The sequence below is a fragment of the Syngnathoides biaculeatus genome, chromosome 15 (assembly GCF_019802595.1).
Source record: "Syngnathoides biaculeatus isolate LvHL_M chromosome 15, ASM1980259v1, whole genome shotgun sequence".
Taxonomy (NCBI): domain Eukaryota; kingdom Metazoa; phylum Chordata; class Actinopteri; order Syngnathiformes; family Syngnathidae; genus Syngnathoides; species Syngnathoides biaculeatus.
The window spans coordinates 11602764-11625307 of NC_084654.1; the positions used below are offsets into that span (position 1 = coordinate 11602764).

General features: G+C 37.9%; 1 protein-coding gene across 4 annotated transcripts in view; it reads right to left on the reverse strand.

Moving 5' to 3' along the window:
- zdhhc14 (zinc finger DHHC-type palmitoyltransferase 14) overlaps positions 1–22544 on the reverse strand; it is a 39943-nt gene that overhangs the window by 10009 nt on the left and 7390 nt on the right. For all 4 annotated transcript variants that reach the window (XM_061843571.1, XM_061843568.1, XM_061843570.1 and 1 more), the window contains exons 3-5: positions 15401–15561; positions 3522–3674; positions 217–354 (exon numbers count right to left, since the gene is read on the reverse strand). In XM_061843571.1, the coding sequence (XP_061699555.1) occupies positions 217–354; positions 3522–3674; positions 15401–15561 (452 nt within the window). The remainder of the gene's footprint in view (positions 1–216; positions 355–3521; positions 3675–15400; positions 15562–22544) is intronic.

Here is a 22544-nt window from a genome sequence, read left to right on the forward strand (position 1 = left end):
ATCAGCCAGCACTGATGAGTCAACTCTTGTATTGTATCCAGACATGCACACGGACACATGCTAGAGTTATTGCTTGTCTGCTGCAAATTCAAGGCAGATCATCCATGGGTGATTTGGGGGATGACGATGCCCAAAGAAAGAAATATCTGCATAAGTGTATAGATACATAGCTACATATTTATTTTGCCTATGAGTGCATTTGTGTGCTTCACTCACTCAAAATGATGTGTGTGATGACAAAGGCAAAGATGAATATGGTAAGGAAGGACAGCGAAAGGATGAACATGTAGAAGAAGCGGTAGTTCCTCCTTCCCACGCAGTTCCCCACCCAGGGACAGTGGTGGTCAAAACGCTCTGTGTGAATAAGGAATAAGTAAAATCATTAATTCCAGGCCAACCTTTGGACTGCCCGAGCACAAACTCTGATTTTCGTCACCAGATTCTCAGTTTTTGTGCAATGTAAAAAAAAAACATGTTTGGGCTCGTGTCTTCTGAATGAAATTATAATTTATAGTGGCCAAGAGGTATACTTTTGTTAAATAAAAAAAAAAACAAAAAAAAGTACAAAATGTGAAACATTTAGAAACTCCAAGGAACACACATTTTGGAAAAACAAAATGAAAAAAAACTATTAAACTGTGAAATGCATACTTAAAAACATAATTATAAAATTAACTTTTAGAAAACTTAACTCAAATTTACTAAGCATGTTTAGAAGGAATTGGACTTCTAATTCGAATCGCCTTGTCCAAAAATGACTTTAAACAGGCTAAAACGGCGTTACAATTAGGAGTTTAAATGCAGCATACACAGTATACAGGTACCTTTCAATAAATAATATGGTTGAATTTTTTTTCCTCCCAGTAGTCATTGTATAGATTTATTAAAAACTCTTGGGAAGATATTGTACTTTTCATCTGAAAAATTCTTGACTAGATTTTCCATTAAAAATCATTATCCTTGTTTGTTTCTTGATTGTTACATCCATCCATTCCATTCATTATCCAAGCCGCTTATCTTAACAAGGGTCACAGGAAAGCCAGAGCCTATCCCAGTTAGCTTCGGGCGAAAAGCGGGCTGCACCCTGAACTGGTCGCCAGTCAGTCGAAGTGCAGATATCAACTTCGTCACTGAGCGGAATCGATCTCACACTGCGCGCACCAAAGGCAGGCGTGCGTACCACAACACCTTCAGTGACTCCGGATTGCTACATAATACTCATTTCTAAAGAAGGTGGATTTGGAGTTTTTGTTTGGTGTAAAATAATCTTAAAAAAAAAGTGAACAATCTTAAAAAACTGAAATATATCTGTGTGTGCAGCATCTATGAGGTTCACTTAGAACAACTACATAACTAAATTAAGATATTGACAGTAATCTTACTTCAAGATTCAGATTTCACTGCTTTTATGCATACTACAGTTTCATAATACAACACTGCCACTTTTCAAATTTTACAAATATCTCGTGCTCTCTCTCTCTCTCTCAAACACACACACACGCATGCACACACACTCGTTCTACAGCATACACTGAACACATGCATTAACTATGTAGACATACATATAAATATACGTATTAAAAAATACTGTAGAGGAGGCACTTAAACATGAAGCCAGTGTGCTTGTTTTAATGTAATACCCCAGTTACTTCAGAGCATGTAACAACACAGTGGGATTCCACATCTGTGCAAGATGTGGGGTAAAGTGAACTGTCCCACAGAGTCCTGGCAAAATACCCAATGTGAAGAATGGAGGAGTTAGAGTATGTAATCCAGCTAATAAAAATAAATCAATAAAAATAGCAGCGGGCCAAAATTAGTACAAATGTGACTGTGACTAACTATGGCTGTCAGAATCGTTTTATCCATAGATGATTTGGCATCTGAGAATAACTGGGGACTGTTCCAATAGGAGTCTGCCATCATACATAGTGCTGAAAGGGTCCTTCCTAGGGAGAAAATAACCGTGCATTATTATCTTAGTGAACAGAAATGTAATGTGAGTTGAAAATAATGATCTTTTGAAGGTTATTTTTAATGTTATTTCTTCTGGGAGGCACCAGTGGTAGATGCTTAACTATTCAGAGCTACGTTTTTTTTCCGAGACATCAAGTGACTTGCTTGTGTCTTTAGTCAACAGTTTATGGTTGAAATGAATTAGAGCGCAAGATGAAGGAGGGGGATGACAACTACTTGACAAAACCCACAATCAGCCAATTCAATGGACATTAATGTTAAGTTTCAAATCAAGCGTAAAAAAACAAACGAAAAAAAAAAAACAACAACTCCATATCAGTGCTTGCGCACATACGGATAAATGTACCCACAGGTACAGTCAAAACAACACAGACTCCAAGTCTTGTCTAATTTACAACATACTGTGTTACACGTGTAAAATGATGTGCCCTACTTATTTCTCACTCTCGCTGGGGAGGCCTGATCTATTGTGACTACTTACTTATTTAAAAGCTTGTGCCCCTGACATTTACACTCTTTTTGCTGTGATACCTACAGTACAATATAATATGATATCTGCTGGCCAGCTATCAAAACCTCTGGAAATCCACTTTTGAAAAATATGAGCTTACTCTTTGACCAGCCATTACTCATTTTATTCTTATTTAGGTGTTTGTTGAGGAGCTAGAAGGCTTAATCAGCATTGTGCCATCTCCTCTGGTCGTGGCTTGGGTGAAAATTACTTGTATTAATAAATAAAAAAAAGTTATACTGCACGTTTAAAACAATTTGTTTGCTTCTCCAAAGGACTAAGGAAGTCGGGAAGTATTTACATTTAATGAAGAACCAAAACAAACATTTACTTATATAGCGCATTTCATACACAAGATAATGCTTAAACAGAAAAAATAACATTTTAAACCAAGAGGAAAAAATAGTTACAATTAAAAGCAAACTGTAAGAACCATTCTGTTGATCTCAGAGCCCTACTTGATTTACATTCCATTATTACATTTACTGTATACGCCATGAATATTTCTTACATGTATTCAGGAACAAACCATGTAGTGATTTATAGACCAATAGCATAAGTATCAAATACATTCTAAAACTGACCGGAAGCCAGTGTAAATACTTTAGAATTGGAGTAATAGCCAATGACCTCTTTGTTCTGGTCAGACCTTGAGTTAATGTATAAAATATTAAAATAAATAAAGCTGCTCTTCCCAAGTTCTCTGCATGCCATTGGTCCAGTGTGTGGGTGCCTTTTGCCTGAAGTCTGCTAGGATGGGTTCTGGCTCACCGCAACTTTGACCGGGAGAGTTGGTATTTACCAAAAAAAAAAAAAACAACAAAAAAAAAACGGATGTATGGATGTCAATAATCTGTTGATCTGATGTTCAATATACAGTAGCTGGACCAAGGCCTAAAGGTACATGTCAGAGTAAGGCTCTGCTTCAAACATGAGTGGGATTCAGTCATGCAGTTTATACTGTGTGCACTGGCTACGATAAAGAATACACTAGATCACATAATGCCTATAGACTGGGAAGTATTTCACTCACCTACACAATTATCACAGAGGCTGCAGTGAGAGGCACGTGGGGGTCTGAAGATTTTACAAGTGAAACAATACTTCAGCTTGACAGTTTGGCCATTGATCACTACCTCCTTGGTCCTGGGTGGTGGTCTGTAACCTGTACTGCCATTTGCCACATCTTAGAAATGGAGAAAGAAAACACACTGTAAGGGAGAGACACTTGGCCCATAGGCAACAGATTGATGTTAAAAGCCGCATAAAATATAGCCACATTATGTTTTGGGAGATGACAAAGTTCACTCAAATTTAATTTCTCTGCAAAAATGTCAATTGTTGGCAACACTTAGCCTGCTGGCTAGCTGGCCAGTAGTAATTTATGCTTATTTATTAGCTTATCTTATTTCGGCTTAGCTTCACTTCTTATATCACCTTTTTCCCCACTTAATCTGCCGCAGTGTTGCGGTTGCCTTCTCAAGCAATGGCTTCTTTTCCACCTCAGTGGTGGGGCCTCCATTTTATCTGTGGCTATTGTTTGAAATCCTACTCATGTTCTATACAGAACACTGCAACATGATTGGTTCCTTCATCAGAGGAAGAGCAGATTGATATAATGACTGTTCAAAATTTGTAAAATTTTTGTCTTTCCCCCAATCATATTTGAGCAAGGCGGGTCCTGCCAAGAACACAAGTGGGATCGCACTAATGCTATCAGTGAAACTCAATGACTTAAAATAAAAACTGGACTGCCCAAAGGCCCCTTTCACATGGTCAACTCCCGGTCAGTGCAAAACATTGCTTTGGGTACTATTACACATGAAAGTTGACGTCCTTTGACATCCTTACAATTGTACATTGTGAAACATAATAACATCGAATTTAATTGGAATATGTTAGGTTTAACTTTTTTGTTGGGCTGTTGGCTGTCAAAACCGTACAAAGAAGTAACTTTTCACCGGTGTGTTTCAGCTTTACCTTCATAATGAATTATTATATATTTAATCACATCGTTTTCCATAACAATGTGTGTATGTTTACCATACTTTTTGCCCTGACCAGAAGTCAGAGCCTGTAGACCACGGCAGAACCATTAAGAGATGCAGAGTGCACAGTCCAATTTTTATTCTATGTCATTGGTGAAACTTATTGAAAATTGGAGCTCTACAATGTGTACATGTGCAGAAGCGATATGCAAAACTGCTCGCAGAATTAAACAAAAGCATTGCAGTGCTTGTCAGAATAAAATATCTACTGTGACTCCTTTTCAATAAAATATTTTGATTGAGGATTATATTTTTTTTAAATTTTGATTTGCTATTCTGTCAGAAACCCCATCGATTCATTCATAGAACTGGTTACAACAAAATGAACTTTCATAGGTAGTCCCTATTTCTTACACGAGACAAAAATCTGAAAGGTATCTATCCTGATAATGCAAAGATGGTGCGTTCAAAGACTGTAAGTGACAGTATCGCCATTCGTAAAAATATACAACAATGTTGTCAGGGACGGCAATGCTGTAAGAGCAGATCCTAAAAATAGACTCGAGAACCAAGGTCCCAAAAACAAATTCTAATTCAACATAAGGAGCATGTGATGGCAAGATGCACTAAACAAAAAGGAATGTACCACCAGAGAGCATCAAAAATGGATAACATAGAGCGACATGACAAAAACCCTGTGTGTTAAACAATACCTCAGAGTAAAAAAATTTAGATGGAAGACAAACATCGGCGGTGAACACGGAGGGAAGACGGGGGACTAATCTGACTCCTGCAAACTGTCACAGAGGCCCCGTAATTAACAAATGATTACAATTCCCAATAAGTGCGTCGCCGATGTCAACACCCACCATCGCTCACCTTGACACTCCAACACAAAGACAAACACTTGGAAAACAGGGCCAAGGGGAATCACAAATGGATTCTACACCTACCACATATCAACAACATTCAAGTAAATGAATGTTGCCTGGTTTCATCTTATACAACTGGGCAAAAAAGCACAATGAAGAACATGCTTATGTCATTTTTGGTCACAGCTACAGTGTACCAGGCCATCGAGATTCACAACACTCGCTTATGGAGGCCTGCAAATTAATCAGGGGTAAAGTTGTGAAAAAAGCAGTTGTTTTCTGCACACTTAGCAGAACTCTACCAGTAAGTGGTCCAAATGTGTGGATAGAGGCCAAGTAAACTGGAAAGCGATGAAACAAAGATGAGTTTTCAATGTCAGCCAAACTACACTTACTGTTGCCTGCTGTGATACAATGGGATAGTAATTGTCATCCAGCTGTCCAAGTAAAGGTGAGAAGCGAGTGTTTATATGACAAAAACTTGAATAAACCTCTTATTACAATAAATAAATAAAAACTAAAGAAACTAAAAAAACTGTGCATTATCCTTACAAAGAGATTTTATGGTGCATTCACACGATGTAATTTTCCTGACTAGTGTGCCTGCTTTCGACTGTTTGAGAGGATTGATTTTATGTATTTGTGGTTAAGGGTACCTTGCACAGTCAAATGAAGTAATATTATGACCACAAGTTTAAGAATATGTCTCTCTCGAGAGAGAGAGACAGCACCTTGTGCGCTGAGTGGGCTTTATTCTTGTAGCATTAGAAACTTTCTTGCAATACAAAAGGAGACAATTTCATTTTATAAAAGAATCACAAACAATGCTAATGCTTTTATCAAAACAACATTAGGATAAAAAAAAAGTTTTGTTGAAATGACCCTGCTTTGAAAGGATAGTCCTGTCTCAGACATAAGCTACGGGACACCCTGGCTTCTTATACTGCTTGGCCAATGGACAGAAGAAATTTTGTTGCCAAGCAGGGTTTACTTGAGGAAGTGCAGCCTCAATTGTGGGGGGAAAAAAGTAACCGACAAAAGCACATTCACTTATACTGGCTGTACTTCATTCTCGTACTGCTGAATTATACTTGTCAAACTGTGGGGCAGACCTGTGTACGTAGACACTGCAAGTACACGATTACAAGACCACCACAGATCATGAAAGGACTACATGAATGCTTGTGCTTGGGTAAGTGCCGACTAGGGAAAGACAGGAGAGGAAGGGGGTGTGCGGGGAGGGGGGGGGGTGCTCAATTATTCTTCAATGTATTTTTTTAAGAATTCCCTGCACCTGAATAAGAACAACCTACCAGAGAGCATGACCGACTCAGTGCTGTTAGTTATTTGCCATACACTGGCAGGCATACCCCCACAGCCTCGCAGGCAGACCCCATACAACCTTGCAATGCCTTGTTACCTCGGGCTTTAGGAGCTTTACTGAAATTTAAGAAGATTGTCACTGGTAAGCAACAAAAGTTTAAAAGGAATCAGACAATCTGATACAAAACAAGGGTACGCAAGGGTAAAAGATCTAAATGTGTTGACCACTAGGTTTAAGGCCCAAATTGCCAGTGCCCTCTCTGGAAAGAAGGACAAAGATGTGGAACATTTTCTTGGTAACTCTAGAGTCCCTTTACAAACCACATCTGTCATTTCAAAGAGATGCTATGGTACATATACAACATTTAAATCAATAAGATTCAGACTGCGCCTTCTGCTTTTCGTAACTAACGCCTTTTGGTCTATGGCTAATATCCATAGCTGTGCCACAAACTGTGACTGCTGAGACAGCTGATGAACTTTAGGATAATTTCCCCTGGAAAATTTGAAATGTCAAGAATGCTGTCACTCCTATTCTCTAATTAATACTAAAACAAATACACACCCTCACATCCTGCTGGACCAATCAGTGTTTGTATTAGCAATCTATACTACAGACTATCGCACAATTCGACATTTTAAACTGCTCCCTTAGCATAATTGTCATTGCACTGGACTATAACGGGGAACTTTAAATTTATATAGAGTTACTTTTCTTTGTTTTGAAATGCTTCTAATTATGTATTGTACATTGGGCTGTATAAATAAATTAGCTCTGCTTTTCCATATTGTTACATCGATCCAGTGGCTACTCCCTTTTTCTGTTGTAAAGCAGGTTCCAACCTCCTGAGAAGTTCAAACGTACCGTTTGGTGATGCCACATTAAGTTGAGTCCTCCTGTATGTCGAAATGCTCTATGACATTGTTTATAGAGCGTAGCACGGTGTGTTTGGCATTTGAAATGTCACTTCTGGTAGGTCTTGAAGAGGATAATAGAGTAACTACATTACGGTGTCTTGAGCTTCAGGTATGTTCAGCGAGTGCTTAATATGTGTAACCTTTTTAGATAAACTATAGTTGAAAACTTGGTGGAAATGATGTGCATGTGATGTCACATAAAAGCTGCCTTTCACAGGGGGAAAGGCCATAGGTACCTGAGAGCATTCAGAAACAACACAGAATTAGCAATATTTCTGCTAGACAGGTATGTTCAGCACATCTATGATTTTCTCAATTGATTGTACATTCCTAAAAATAAAACTTCACAGCTGTATCATTCAGTGTTTTGCAACATTGCATCACGAAAAGGTCATGCTGGAAATGTAGCAGGTGTGGCTAACATCCACAACCACTTCTTTTCAATACACGTTCATGCGGCGCGTTGGTGGGTGGTTGGGTGGGGGGGGCTTGGTGTGTTCCACAAGAAGACACGAAGCTTGTATAAAAAGATTCATTGACTGAACAAGTGCACGGCTATCAATAGGAAAAGTGCATGGCTATCAATAGGAAAAATCATGGCCTCTCCTTTGTTTGTAGTTAGTTTTTTCCTCTTTTTTTCTGATGTAATTGTTAAAGTAATTAAACAGTAAAAGTCTTTTCTCGTACATTTTAACTGCCTTTGTTGAACCAGTAACTTTCTTCGAGTCCCCGGGGAGAGTTCTCGGATAAAAAAACCTTTTGTTACTTTTAAACACCATGTAATTACTCTTTCAAGCACACCACAAGTGAATCAAAGACACTATAAAAAGAACTATTTGTGGGTGTGGACAAAGCCATGACTATGATCCTGTTCATACACGCATCTTTCTAAGAAGAGAGAAGGTGGTGTATGAAAGAATGTTACCAGTTTGGTATCATTCGTAAATCTAATCAGTTGAACTGAAGGCAATCATAGCTTTCTGTCAACTTGGATACAGTGGTTCTGCCCTCTGCATGGCTAAGGGAGGTGCACAACTGCACAGAACAACTTCCTTGCTCCATTGTGTGTTACAGTATGTTTACAATTGTGCAAATGACATTCGAAAATAGAGCTGGGTGAAATGGAAAAATAAAAATCTATCATGAATCAGGCTATTTTATGTCATGATAATGATATACCACGATATGATACATTTTCAGCTATTCTATGAAAAATTGATTAATCGTATTAATAAATTTGTTTTCTCTGGACACAAGTATTTTTTTAAATTATGTGTACCATTTCTGTCCTTTCATGTCCAAGTCTATTGTCTAAATTGTTTATCATCCTCACAAGGGTCATATTACTTAAGAGAAAAGCATTCACACGGCAAATACAAAATTACTGGAAACAAGCAAAACAAATATTAGGATTCATTGTTGCACTAAATTCAAATGTCTTGGAATTCTTTATAAATTATGTTTTTCCTCATGCCTTTGAGATTACAGGGTGAAACACCAGTATATTGAGGGTAATAGCCCATCAGCAACAGAGTATTGGGGGGAAAAAAGAACTATGAACAAGCTCATTTTTGGAGAGGTGGATTTACTTTTTAAAATTATAATCAGAATCTTTGAAATTCAGGTCAATTCAGTGAATTTCGAGATAGTTTGCATTGAAAAGGAAATTTCCCAACACGGATTATGTACTTTGTCAGATTTAAAAAAATAAAAATAAATAAATTCCCCTTTCATTTCCCCCCCCCCATATCATGCCACTATCTTATCTTGATTTGAACTATGAATGTAATATATAGACAGAAGATTCAGATGAAAATGCAATCACAGTTGGCACAAACTTTACAAGGGCCATAACTCAAGTTTGTGAAACTCACCTGTCCCCAATATATATATATATATATATATATATATATATATATATATATATATATATATAAAGTGCAGTATACTCACCACTTCAAACACCAATGTTGACAGAGTGACACATTATGTCATAGCAGCTTGGACTGATGTTGCCATCTTTTTCTCAGATATCAGAGCCTTAAGCCAACAAAAATCTGTTTCCTCTGCTGGCAATATCACTGCCCTAACATTCAGCGGCTAGCGTAGTCAGTATTAAGTTGAATGAAGGAAGCTCTGGCCATATTTCAGTCCGATTAATACTTCAGACAGCCTTCTGGATTTGGCAAGTTGTAGCGGAGAACATGCCAGCCAACAAACATCCATTGATGTCAGATTGGGCAAAATGAAGAAAAATAATTGCATCCAATTTAAGGGGGAAGGACAAGTTGTGATCATTTTGGCTTTCTTTTTAATCAAGCATATGATCTTCATTAGGTTTGCTCTACATTTTCATTCTTTACAAACCAAAGACAAAGCTACTGTGTGACTATGATGTATAACTAAATTTGGGCATGGTGACTTCTGGCGCTACATATATCAACGTGAACTTTATACAGAGATTGTTAATCAATAAGCAAAGAGCCATGACCACTGCAGCAAGTTACTTGTTATGTCACTCCTTGTCTGTGCAGTTTGTAAAGAATCCTGTAAAATTATCACCGAGAGATGGCTGTTAAAGGTAGCAGATTAGTGTACATGTTGCTACCACTGTAAAACTTCAATTTGGTATTAGACCGAACACTAATGATCTCTAACCCACTAGAGGCGCTCCTCATCCTTAAGAAAAAAAACTGCGAAATGAATGTTGGCTTATCATTCTATGAGTTGATGAGTTGGAAAACTTTTAACAACCTCATGACAGGATGGTGTTTTAAAGTCAATGTGTTGGGCTTCTTAGGATGACCTGCCGTAAATTTGTGTGATTTATTTTTTACTGCTTAATGTAATGTATGTATCACGAGTGTCATTCCTTAATTGTAGTAGCCAAAGCAGTTAAAACTGTCAAAATGAATGAATTAGGAAGACTTATTTTTACACACTGAGGGCAACAATTGGCAAATAGCATAAACAACCTCTGTCAGTCATGGTAATAACATTCCATTCCCTACAGAGAGAATGACAATATCATGATGTCACGTCTTGTTCAGACATGAGGTCCATTTTTCTTTTGCAAGTAAATCAATATTACTCGTGTTGAACTTGAACCCTATTGGACTGACTTGACAACATCCATAAATAAGGCTGATGGCTCACGCTACTGACTTTGGCTCACTTGTGACCAGTGTGTCTGTTACAAAATGACAGGCATTCATAAAGTACTTTATGGATATATGGATTTAATTCTAAGTAATTCATATTTAGGTATGTAGTAGAGGTCAGGCATTTTTTTGGGGAATAGGTTTTCTTGTCTTTTCCAAAACCTTTCCCTTAATTGCCAAGACTGAAAATTTTGCACATCTAAGTCAGACCACAGAAAAATATTGAGATGTGCATAGAAATATGCAGTTTGTTGTAACACTTTTTTTTAGAAGCAGTTTCTTAAAATACCGGACAAGCCCCCAGGTGCGCATATAACTGCACTTTTCCCACCACACACAAACATACTCAGGATCTGGCTATCAGGAAACATTAACTTGACAAGACTTTTTTTTTTTTTTTTCAGAAAAAACGCGTAACAATAGTGAAAATCAATTACTTTTAATGGCTACAGAACTTCACCTGTCAGAACTTCTGTTGTCGTAGCTTCTTAAGTCCAACCCACTTTGTCTGCTTCAGCATTGGACTTGCAGACCCCACAGTCAAGGTAAGTCTATGGTGCAGTAACTGTACATGAAATGAAACCTCAAAAGTCCCTTAAGTTTTTACCGTTTGTGACAGCCGACATAGGGTTCTTCCAATTAATCTGTTTTATCAGTGCTGCTTCTCTTATGTTGGTTACATCAAAAAATCTCAGGCAAAGTCAGCATTTCTCGGCCCCGTGGTCAGGGTCTTTTTATATCCAAAGTTGAAACCTCTCTTTAAAATACCACTCATTTTTAAAATGCCAATTTCTTTGCATTTTGTTCCTTTTGAAATCTACTTTCGTAAGATGTGAGTATGCCAGTGAATCGTTAATGTCGTATTTCCGGTACGGAAGTGCATCATTATACATCAGTGTCCCTTTAAATTGTAATAATTTTAAATTTCATTCTACATTAGACCATCTGACAGTATTTATGATTCACAAATCTTAATTATTATCCAACCAATATTTCCATGATTGTTCCAAAACTTTATATACAGTATTGAGAAAAAAAATACAGAAAACCTTTCCAGGATTAGGAAAATACATTTTCAATTCCCACAATTTTGCCAGGTTTTTCATGACTGCATGAAACCTGTATGCAAGAAAGACTTGGTTAGGCATAAAAAAATAAAGAAGGTTGCGGTTTCGATTTCCCGACGGACCTTAAAAATTCCTGCCAGCTCTAACATTTTTACACCACGTAATAAATGACAGAAAGCACAGAGTTACGTTGGGTGTTTGACAGCAGGCGGCAGCGTGGCCGTGTGTCACTTCCTTATGCGCGCTGATTACATTGTGTATTCAAGCCTTGTTTTTCATGCCACTTGTTGTCAGATCGTTGCGTGAATATGCATGTGTTCACGACCGTCAGCTCGCGTAACTGTCATGTCATGTCATAGCGTTACTGACCCATATTAATTTTGTGTTTTGCCATGTCGGATTTTTGAGATTGTTTCATGGTTCTTGGACCAACTTATTCTATATCGTTGGTCAGGGCAGTGAATATCTGAATAAATACAGAAAACGGATACAATTTGACACTGATGTAAAATGACTAAAATTGGACCTTTGTTGTTCAAAGAAAAGGAAATACTAGGAAGAAATCCTGTGCAAGGAAGAGAACAGAAAGGGAAAACAACTTGTGCTAGGTACAAACCATTATTTACTAAATGGACTATCTGACATTAAAGCAGATTTTGATAAATAACTTGAAAATACAGTCCAATCATTAACATAAGCAGGCACCCTGTAGTGCAATTATAAATGGGGGGGGGGAGACATGAAGTGTTTTCCCTAATTCAAAGCTAGTCTGATTGCTGCTGGGGCTTGGATTTAGGCTGGATGATTGGAATAAGAGCAAGCAGATGTGCCTGGGATGTCTGACATGCAAATCTGCCATGCCAAAACATGCCCCAGCTGCATTGCACACTGGACAACAAAGCTAGAGAAAAGGGGATGATAATTGGACTGGAAAGTTTCAGGAGAGTTTTTGTAAACTGTCTGGTATGATGCTAAGACAGGTTCACTGCATACAAACAGAAACCCAGCACTGTCTGGTCAAGCTCTGAACACAACTTATCATGATGCATGCTAATGAGATGGCTGGTCATTGTGTAAAGTTTATAGAATGGCAATCTAACAACACAAAAGATGCCTTGAAATGAGGTAATGTGATGGAATGGGAGGTGATGTAATGAGAAGTACACTGCATAATGAAGTATAATTCTTCACCAACAGTTCAACAGTATACAAGCCTATTTGGTCCAAAAACGAAAAAAAAAAAAAGGCATGCATCATGACAAAGTACAAAAGATACACAGCTCAGCATCATGCCACCTTCAACCATACTACTTGTTTAGATGTACATTTTAGATAAGACTTGAAAAATTTAAAGCCTGATGTATTTTCAGTTTAGGTGTCATTAAAGCTGTTTACGCCTACCATTGTTGGTGTGTAAACAATGACAATGTTGCAAAGGAAAAAATTCTTGTTTATTTTGCAAAAGCCTTACTATCAACAGTTCTCAAATAAATACTGTACACATGGAAAGATGACTCCAAGCAGTCAAAACATTATAGAGATTGGATTACTTGTGCACAGAACCCAATGACAGAAGTGGAAATTAGCTCAACATTTTTTATTATCCTCAAAAAAAAAAAAAAAAAAAAAACTATCGCTTGGGTCTTTTTCAGAGTGCTCTTGAAGCAAAGCGCTCTGCAAAGTGTACTTTACCATCCTTGCAAAAGCTAATTAGGAGCTCAGTCTTCTAATTAGATTACCGTGATTAAACCAGTGCAGAGTTAGTTTAACAATGCTATTGATTATTGGAGGAGGAGGAGGGGGGGCGACAAAACATGTCACAGTAGTCCAGTGGGTTTATATGATCACGATCGAAGCTTGTGATAGACTGTCAATCTTAATTATAAACTGCATATATCCTCAATCGATCTTGGGAATGTGTTCAATAACAGCCAATCAAAGTCATCCTTTTCCTGCTCCACTTCTGGGTGCCAGTTCTGGGAGAAAACCGAATACATGCCTCCTCGCTGGCGAAATCAAAATTCCGGGTCTATTAGAGCCATCGTCACGCAGAGCACGCTGCATTTTCAGCAGCCACTCTTTGCCCATGCTCCGGACAGGCGATGGAGGTGGCCAGCCACTCCATGACTTTCCATTGTCTGTTGTGTAGTGGCATCTCCAAAGTGACATGAAGCAATGCTATTAACTAGCTAATGTCTAAGGTATGTCAATGTCATCAAAAACGGGAAACATGCCAACACCACCCAAGTGATTATGTGAAAAACGTACAAATGTGAACACAGTCAATATAGCCTGTCACTCACTGCACAGCACACTTAGCATGAGCAGTTAGCCACTGCGATTGGTTAAGCCACCAGACAGAAACATCAGTTAATTGTACCATTATTTGGGAGGGGGGAATGGCAAAAGTACGTCATCTGTATTATTAAAAATGGTGCACACTCGAAAGCAGTAACAACAGAATTAAAATTAACATCATAAATTAAGAATGATCATGTTTGCAATTAAAGGTGTCTTCATTATCCCAGAGGGGGCGATTGGTATATTTAATATTGTACCTCCCAAAAAAAAAAAAAAAAAAAAAAAAAAAAAAAAAAAAAAAAACAGTACAAACTACTGCACTGTTCTATTGTTCTAAATTCTTTCTACTATCGGATAAAAAACTATTTTGCCTAATTTGCCTAGTATGAGAAATGCTGAAATTACCATTTTTAATACTGACTGAGGAATGTTAAAAAAAAGGCTAAAATGTTATACTAATTCAGTATAGATTCTTTAAAATTGGCTATCTAAACGCTTTTTTTGAACTACTAAAAAAAGTCGACATAGGACGATATTGATTTTTTTTTTGCCAGATCACCCAGTCCTTCTTCACACTGCACATAAAGAGGACATGTATATCTGACTCATTCCTGATAAACATTTGAGAATCATACATGGCCATAGTGTTTTTAATTAGTTTCACAACAATAAGTTTCTTAATCCACCCAAAGTTAGTGTGTGAATTAGGTTTAAAATGCTTCAAAAGAATTAGAACGACTGAAGTAGAATATGTAGTGGCATGAGTCAGGTGGTAGAGTGGCTGTAGGTTTGATTCTAAGCCCCCATTGACCCTGTTGAGCTGTCTTTGAGGAAGATATGAACCCCCAGTTGTTTCTGATGCTGCATTTGGTAAATGAGCTCACATTGTAGAAACACTTTACCTCCCTGGTAGGCTTAGATACATACATGTGAAACAACACTGCTGATGTACTGTGCGTAACCCTCAAACGGTTCATGAAAATAATCCTGAAATCAAACTACATGAAGCATTATCCTGCATCCCATCTTGTGAGACCTCACTTGAATGAAATAGGATTAACTCCACAAGTTTGGATGGGATGAAGGGATGGGGTACTTTTTCCACAGACAATGTTGACAAAATGGGAAATTAAAAAAATGGGGTGTACAAGTGCAATTTATATTTTTCATGACTTTTTCCTCTCAAATCTGCCAACCTTGCTCCAGAACTTCCCCATCTGTCATCATCTCGATTCATCGCAATAATTCACATTACCAATGTGTAATTTGTGGATTTTCTTACCTATTTGCCTCTCCAGGTCGGCTGCTTCGTCAGGAGTGGCCCTGGGCAGTACACCTGGGTCACTGAAGCTGGTTCTCAGCAATGTTCCCAGCACAAAGAGAAAAAGCACTCCTCCTATCACTGGGATAACAGGTGTTAACTTCTGAGCCAGGCACGGGCAACTGAGAAGACAAGTAATAACAATGAGAGAAGAACAAATGACAAAGTACATGTCTCCATGTCCACTAAAACAACCCACTACAAAATGTAAAGTAAAAATTAGAAAGCATGCTCAAATACACAGTAGGTGTAATTTATAGACATAAAGCACTTTGCTGCTTAATGACCAGTGAGTAGATATAATTCTCAAAGTTGTCAGTCTCCCAAATTGTAATCTGCTCTAATAAAACAATCCCAAATAATCCGATTAACCCTCCAATGAGACTGGTTATGAGAGTGATCGTATTTAGTTGTACAGAGGGAGAGGTCTGTGTTGCCGCCACCCATTATAGTCTAATGAGTTGGCCGTGGAGGCACTTGTGCCACTTAAAACGTGGAGAAATACTGAACGTGGCAACCGTACAATATAAGAGATAGGGCAGTTCCATATCAAAACGTCCATGGTAATAGTATTTATTACATTAAAAAAAATACTCCGACATATACATCCAATGAATTATGCACATTCTTTCTCACTTGTACAACAAACTACTCAAGCCACAGCATGACTGAGATCCCTATGGTAAAGGAGAGTGACGTCTATATTATAGAAGTGTTGTGGCATCCCAGTTTTCGACAAGTCTGAAATCAGCAAAATTCTGGACATTGGATCATCCATCCCATATCAAAATAGCAATGCGGCCTCCGTTATGTGCATATCACTATGTAAGTAAGTTTCTTTCAGCTTTTTTCCCCCACTTTTTGTCCACTAACACACAATGGATCCTCGATAATATATTATGATTTAAATGCATTTTTCCCCTATATAGTCATGTTGATGATGTGATTTTTACTGCAAAAATTGTGACATAATTGCAAGGAAATGGTTAGGGTATACATTATTTGTAATTCAAAATTGTTAGACAATCATTTATTGAATCACTGCATTTACAAAAAAAAAGTGACCTATCGAATGCAATCAAAAGAAACTCTTGAGAGAAAAAAAAAGTGAAAGATGAAAAAAATGTATGAATGTTGACATCTGACATCAATGAGGCAAACTTACAAGTTAGCTTGACAAAAGATAGTCGGAAGAAGATTCAAAATTAAGAAAAATGTTTCTAGTTCTATGAATTTTAATTCAGTTCTTTGTGTTGTTTTGATAGAATTAATCGAAATCACTTCAGAATATTTTCATGCCTTTCAGCCTTTCATAACCATACCAGTAGCTTACGCCCTCTTTCTCAAAAGGATGTGGCACTAGAGGTGCAATACCTAAATCACATCTTGAAACTGAGGTGTTGAAAAATTGATTTTAAGATGACTTACTATCTCCTAAGGAATCCTGAAAAATTGATTTTAAGATGACTTACTATCTCCTAAGGAATCCTGACTTGCAAAGTTAATTGTCATATGGTGTGTGTATGTATAGTATGTGTGTGGCCCGTTGCTAGTAAATAAAACGTTTCCCTCATATGGCAACATCTCAGGTGAAGTGGGCACACTATACTATACACACCATTTCTAGGCTGGCCATGCTGGGTTCAACAAAAGGAGATTGTAGGGAATATAAACAACATTTTCAAAGATTTCTGGTGTGTTTTAATTAAAGTCAAGCATCATTAGCAATCACTCAGAAAGCTGAAAGGTCAACCGACAAGATATCAAAGCAGTAAACCCACAACAGATGCAAAAGATTAAGATCCAAGACCTATTTCCATCGAGCACAATTCGAGATACTGTAGTAGGTAGATGAAGACTTCATTTATCCCAAAAGCAATATTCACAATGACAAACAAAAATAGGAGCAACCAATAGAGGCAGCACTAAAGGGAATCCGAGGAAAATTAACATCTGATCAGAAAGACAGAAAACGAAGATTTAAGGTGTAGCTTGTTGGGCTGTGGCAAATAATACTTGTTTAAAAAGCTTACGTATGTAGTCCAATTCGCCAAAGCAGTAGCCATGCAACTCGTAGTGCAAAGGGAAATCGAATTTACAGACAATGAATATATAATGACTGTGAATTAAATACACCATATATATTTGAATGCAAACTGAATATGAATTGCGTCTATAGTATATGTGTTGATAGCAAACTGCCCGCGACTTGTGAGAAGAAGTAGAAAATCAAAGGATGTAATAATATTGAATGTATGTATGTAATGGACATTTTTCACATGTAAATGTATAAATTATTCCAGTGTCCAGGAGTATTTTTCTTTCACCCAGTGAGTAATGATTATAGAAGTGAACAGTGAATAAAAGATGCTCATAACCACGGTTTCCGTAAGCGAAGCTGAATAAATGTGTTTGCGAAAGAGCTCCGTTTCTGTTACAGAAAGTCGTGCAGAGGATGTGAATGGTTGTCAAAGATAGAAAGAATTTTGTCAGTGATCTTTGGTCCCTGAATTATTCATATGAACCCATCTCCAGTCCAGTGATTCCTTCAGGCTTCTCATTGAGTTTTATAATCCTTTGAGCAGTGATCCTGGTCCCCCAGAAGATACCAGAAAAGTAGATGGCCCTTTCTACAACAGACTGGTACAACATGACCAAAATCCCCTTGCACACGTTGAAGGATCTGCACTTCCTCAGGAAATATAATTTGCTAATTCACTCCTTGCAAACGCCATCCAGGTTGGTGCTTCATTCCAGTCTAATGTTCAAGTGTATTTCCAAGATAGTGCACTATCGCAATCTCTTCGCCCCTGATGGTGATAGGCTGAATGGTGATCCTGGTCCTTGAATTTCACAACAACCGCTTTAGTATTGCCTGTGTTGCGGACCAAATGATTCCAGCTGACCCAGTGCACAAAATTGTCCACCAGCTCTGTGTACTTCATCGCCCGTCCACCAAGTAATTATTAATCCTAAACTGGTGCAACAGTGGTTGAATATGTCCCAACCTAGACGGACCACGATTATCAACTTATTTTGAGAGACTTACTGTAGTTGTTTACAGTGCTGCTATTGACAAATTGTGTTGTTCTCTCTCTCTCTAAAAAAAAAAAATAATAATAAAAAAAAAAGATCTCAGGAGTTACATCATACAATCGATATCCCCGCAGTTGAACTGTGCTGGAACTTTAAATTAAAAAAATGTCATCTAAATGAATGATTTCAAACAATTATAGAAACAGATTTAATCTGGGTTCAAAGTTTTGATATGAGAGCACACAATTGGAACAATTGAAAAAATGTTGCTACAGTAATATTGGTGGATAGTGCAGTATGACTAATAAACAATAATAAATAATGATTATAATCCATCATATGTACAGTGTATGAAACATCAGATGATATCCATAATAGACCACTGCACATAGAATGGAAGCCAAAATAATTAAATGAAAATGTCCTAACCGAGTCAGATTCTACAGGCACAATTGAACGCTGATACCAAATTGAGAAATATAAAATACATATGATCCTTTGTATGTTCAGCAAGAGCAGTTCAGGAAAACAGGTTCCAATTGCTAATCTCCTTACACAGAGTGAAAGCCTTTCAGTCAAGCAAGTGAAATCCAGTAATAACAGAGTAGAGCAAAGATACTGATTAATGACTAGATAAGACTACATGATTTCAACCACAATATTGGCAAATCCTGCATGATCACACGTGAACTGACAAAACCAATGAAGAAGAAACACTCTGCGCCATTCCAGAAAGTTTCCGAAGCTCGGAGCTTTGTAAAACCGCGAAGTGCCCAAAAAACAACCTACTTTGGGAAATACTTCATGTCGCCACTTATATATTAAAAACCTATTGGTAAGACATTTGTTTTTATTTACGGTCCTTTCATTTTTCTGAGTCAGGGCGGTTATTGATTGGGTATATTCTGTTCACCTCACAATTCAACGACTTATGATCTGGGGAAACATTGCTCGGGAAGGGGTAAAATCAGCACAAAAAAACCCCATTGTATTAGTGTGTGTACCGTGCCTGACTTTAGACTGACAATGTCAGAGAGGTATCAATTTAATATGTTCATTATTGTGGTTTACAATAGGGTAAAAAAAAGAACACAACCAAACTGAACTTTCTGACAGTTTATCCATGTTTGATATACCATTTTAAAAGGGGTGCCTGCATCTGCGACAACAAATTTTAAATGTTTAAGGCCAGCATTCAACTTCTTCTCAATGTAACAGGAAAAAAAATAAAATAAGGCGCTGTAAAGACAAGATCAACACTAAGCAAACATTTAAATGGTCTCATTGAGAAAACCAACCTGCTAGAATTTCAGTTTCTGCAGGAAAACAAGAATATGTTCTCTAAAAATAAAGAACAGCACATTTAAAAGTAAAACATGGATAAGCCTTGTGGGGACAAAAGTGTAAAACCTGTCCTCAGACTTACTGAGTCATACAGTCGTGGTGCTCAGAATTAAACACTTCAGCAGGATGAATGCAATTTTTAGGTAACCTCTCAAATAGACGCCAATCATTAAATATGTGGGGAAGACTGTATATCTTCCCTTCAGAGGACAATGTAAGCAGAAGTTGAAGTCACTAAACATGAGAAATGATGAGCCATCTTCAACCTTTGATTGACTCAAAAGAGGCGCATTGACAGAATCGACACAATGGTTAGAAAATCCTACATTTACTTAAGATTTAGGGAGTTTGTTGCTATGGAAACAATTCGATGTCAGACAGTTTTGAAAGGGAATGTGGTTACCTTGGAAACAGCAACACGAGTGAGGTGGAACAACAACAAAACTCCAGCAAAGGGCACTGGTTAAAATATTACCACATTAACTGACCAACAGGTCATTTGGCTCGCGAGGATAGTTACTAATGGATTTGAGCCCCGCCACACCCAAAAAAAGAACAACAACTAAGGACTGATGTTCCTTCATGCTGGATTTGTTCTTGCGTTAGTTGGGTGTGACATTTCTGATTATGACTTAAAGAATTTTCAGAACAATGTATGTTTAGCCTAAATATATTTCTGTATGTGTTATGTGACAGCAGCGTCTCTGCTAGGATGAAGAGCAAAGTTTATAAAACAGTGGTGAGGCCAGCCATGATGTATGGATTAGGGACTGGCGCTGAAGAGACAAAAGTAAGAAGAGCTGGAAGTGGCAGAAATGAAGATGTTGAGGTTCTCTCTTGGAGTTAGCAGGTTGGATAGGATTAGAAATGAGCTCATTAGAGGGACAGCCAAAGATGGATGTTTTAGACAAGGTTCAAGAAAGCAGACTTTGATGGTTTGGACATGTCCAGAGGCAAGAGAGTGAGTATATTGGTAGAAGGATGCAGAGGATGGTGATGCCAGGCAGAAGAGTGAGAAAAAGACCATAGACCAACACCATGTTGCAAGGGAAGACATGAGGCCACTTGGTGTTACAGAGGAAGATGCAGGAGACAGGCTTAGATGGAAAAACATGACACGCTGTGGTGACCCCTAATGGGACAAGGTGAAAGGAAAAGAAGCCAAAATATATTGTTGTGAAATGATACAAAACAAGTAATCGCAAATCTGACAGGAACTACTAATTAATCACCACTTGTAAATAACAGTGAATCAATGTAATTAACATCCAGTCTAACAATAATGTGAATAAACTGTGTTTATTCTGAATCAAATCATAGTGACATGAATTCTAACGACACGTCACTCTTCTTTTCCTTTCGGCTTGTCCCATTAGGTTTCGTCACAGCGTGTCACCTTAGAAATCCAATTCATGTTCTATTTAAGCCACAAAGAGTAAGACTTGTCCATACTAGAAATGATGACATTAACTTTACAGTATACTTGGTTTGTCTGTAACTGGGTGGTGGAATAGGATTGAACCGCTAACATGATGAGAAAATTAAGACTTTGCAAGCAAATGTGCACTTCACCGCTTCCATCTTGCAGTTTAGAAAGGAAAAAGAAAACTTTCCTTCCCAAAAGCCATTCAATAGCAAGCAATGGGCAAGAAGAAAATGCCACAACACTCATCCAGCTTCTTGTGTCTCACTCACATTTTGAGAAACAAGAAAAAGTGAGTTCCAAACTCAGTACTGCAACTGACTTCAGTCCAGGTACCATAATCACAATTTGAGGTACTAGTAAATTAAATTCCAAACTTAATAACGCATCAAAATAATAGCTGAATCCAATAAATCCAAGCACCACTGTATTCAGATGAATATATACATCTGCGTGCGCACACACACACACACACACACCCCCTGTGAATATCTCATTCATTCAGGTCAATTCATTCTCAGGGCATTGAATCGATCGCAACTGTTCCATTCATCTAGACCAGGGGTCGGCAACCCGTGGCTCCTGAGCCGCATGGAGCTCTTTAGCTGTGCCCTAGTGGCACGATGGAGGTTTTTCAAAAATGTATGAAATGGAAAGAGATGGATTTCACCTCTGATCAAAGGAAGCTTCATTAGTTCATGCGACAGGGCTTCATTAGGATGCGCTAGCCTGCGTTTGTGGGGAAGACTCAACTATCTATGCTCCAATTTCAAAGCATGATCTACGTCACATATGGAATCATTCTTTTGAATCCAAAAAGGGGATAAGCTGTTAAGCCACCTGACTGAGGCCATTGTCAGTCCACCATAAGTCATTGGGTAGGAACTTCATTTATATTCCATTCACTTGTAAAGTCATTGTGGAGTTACCCAGCGCCCAAGCAGGCCATGCTGTTTGTTGGAGGTAGAGTTATTGAGTTTCTTTGAAGTGCATGAAAGTACGGCATTGGAAGTAGGAGCCCCCTCCTCTATTAACGATGCTTTTCCCACTTTTGTGTATATAGCCTTGCTCCCCCTCTTTCAAACCATCTGTCTTCCCTGTCCAGATTTTTTTTATTTAACCTGAGTAAAAAAGCCTCTAATCAGGTCCTCTCTTCAAAACACAATCGCAATTTCCAAAGCATGATATAAACAGTCCTGCTTATATACTACAATAATAGTTTCATGCTTCAACATAGTTCATATAATCATCTTCCAAACCAGTATAACAAAAAAAATTATTTGTTCGAATAAACTTTGATCT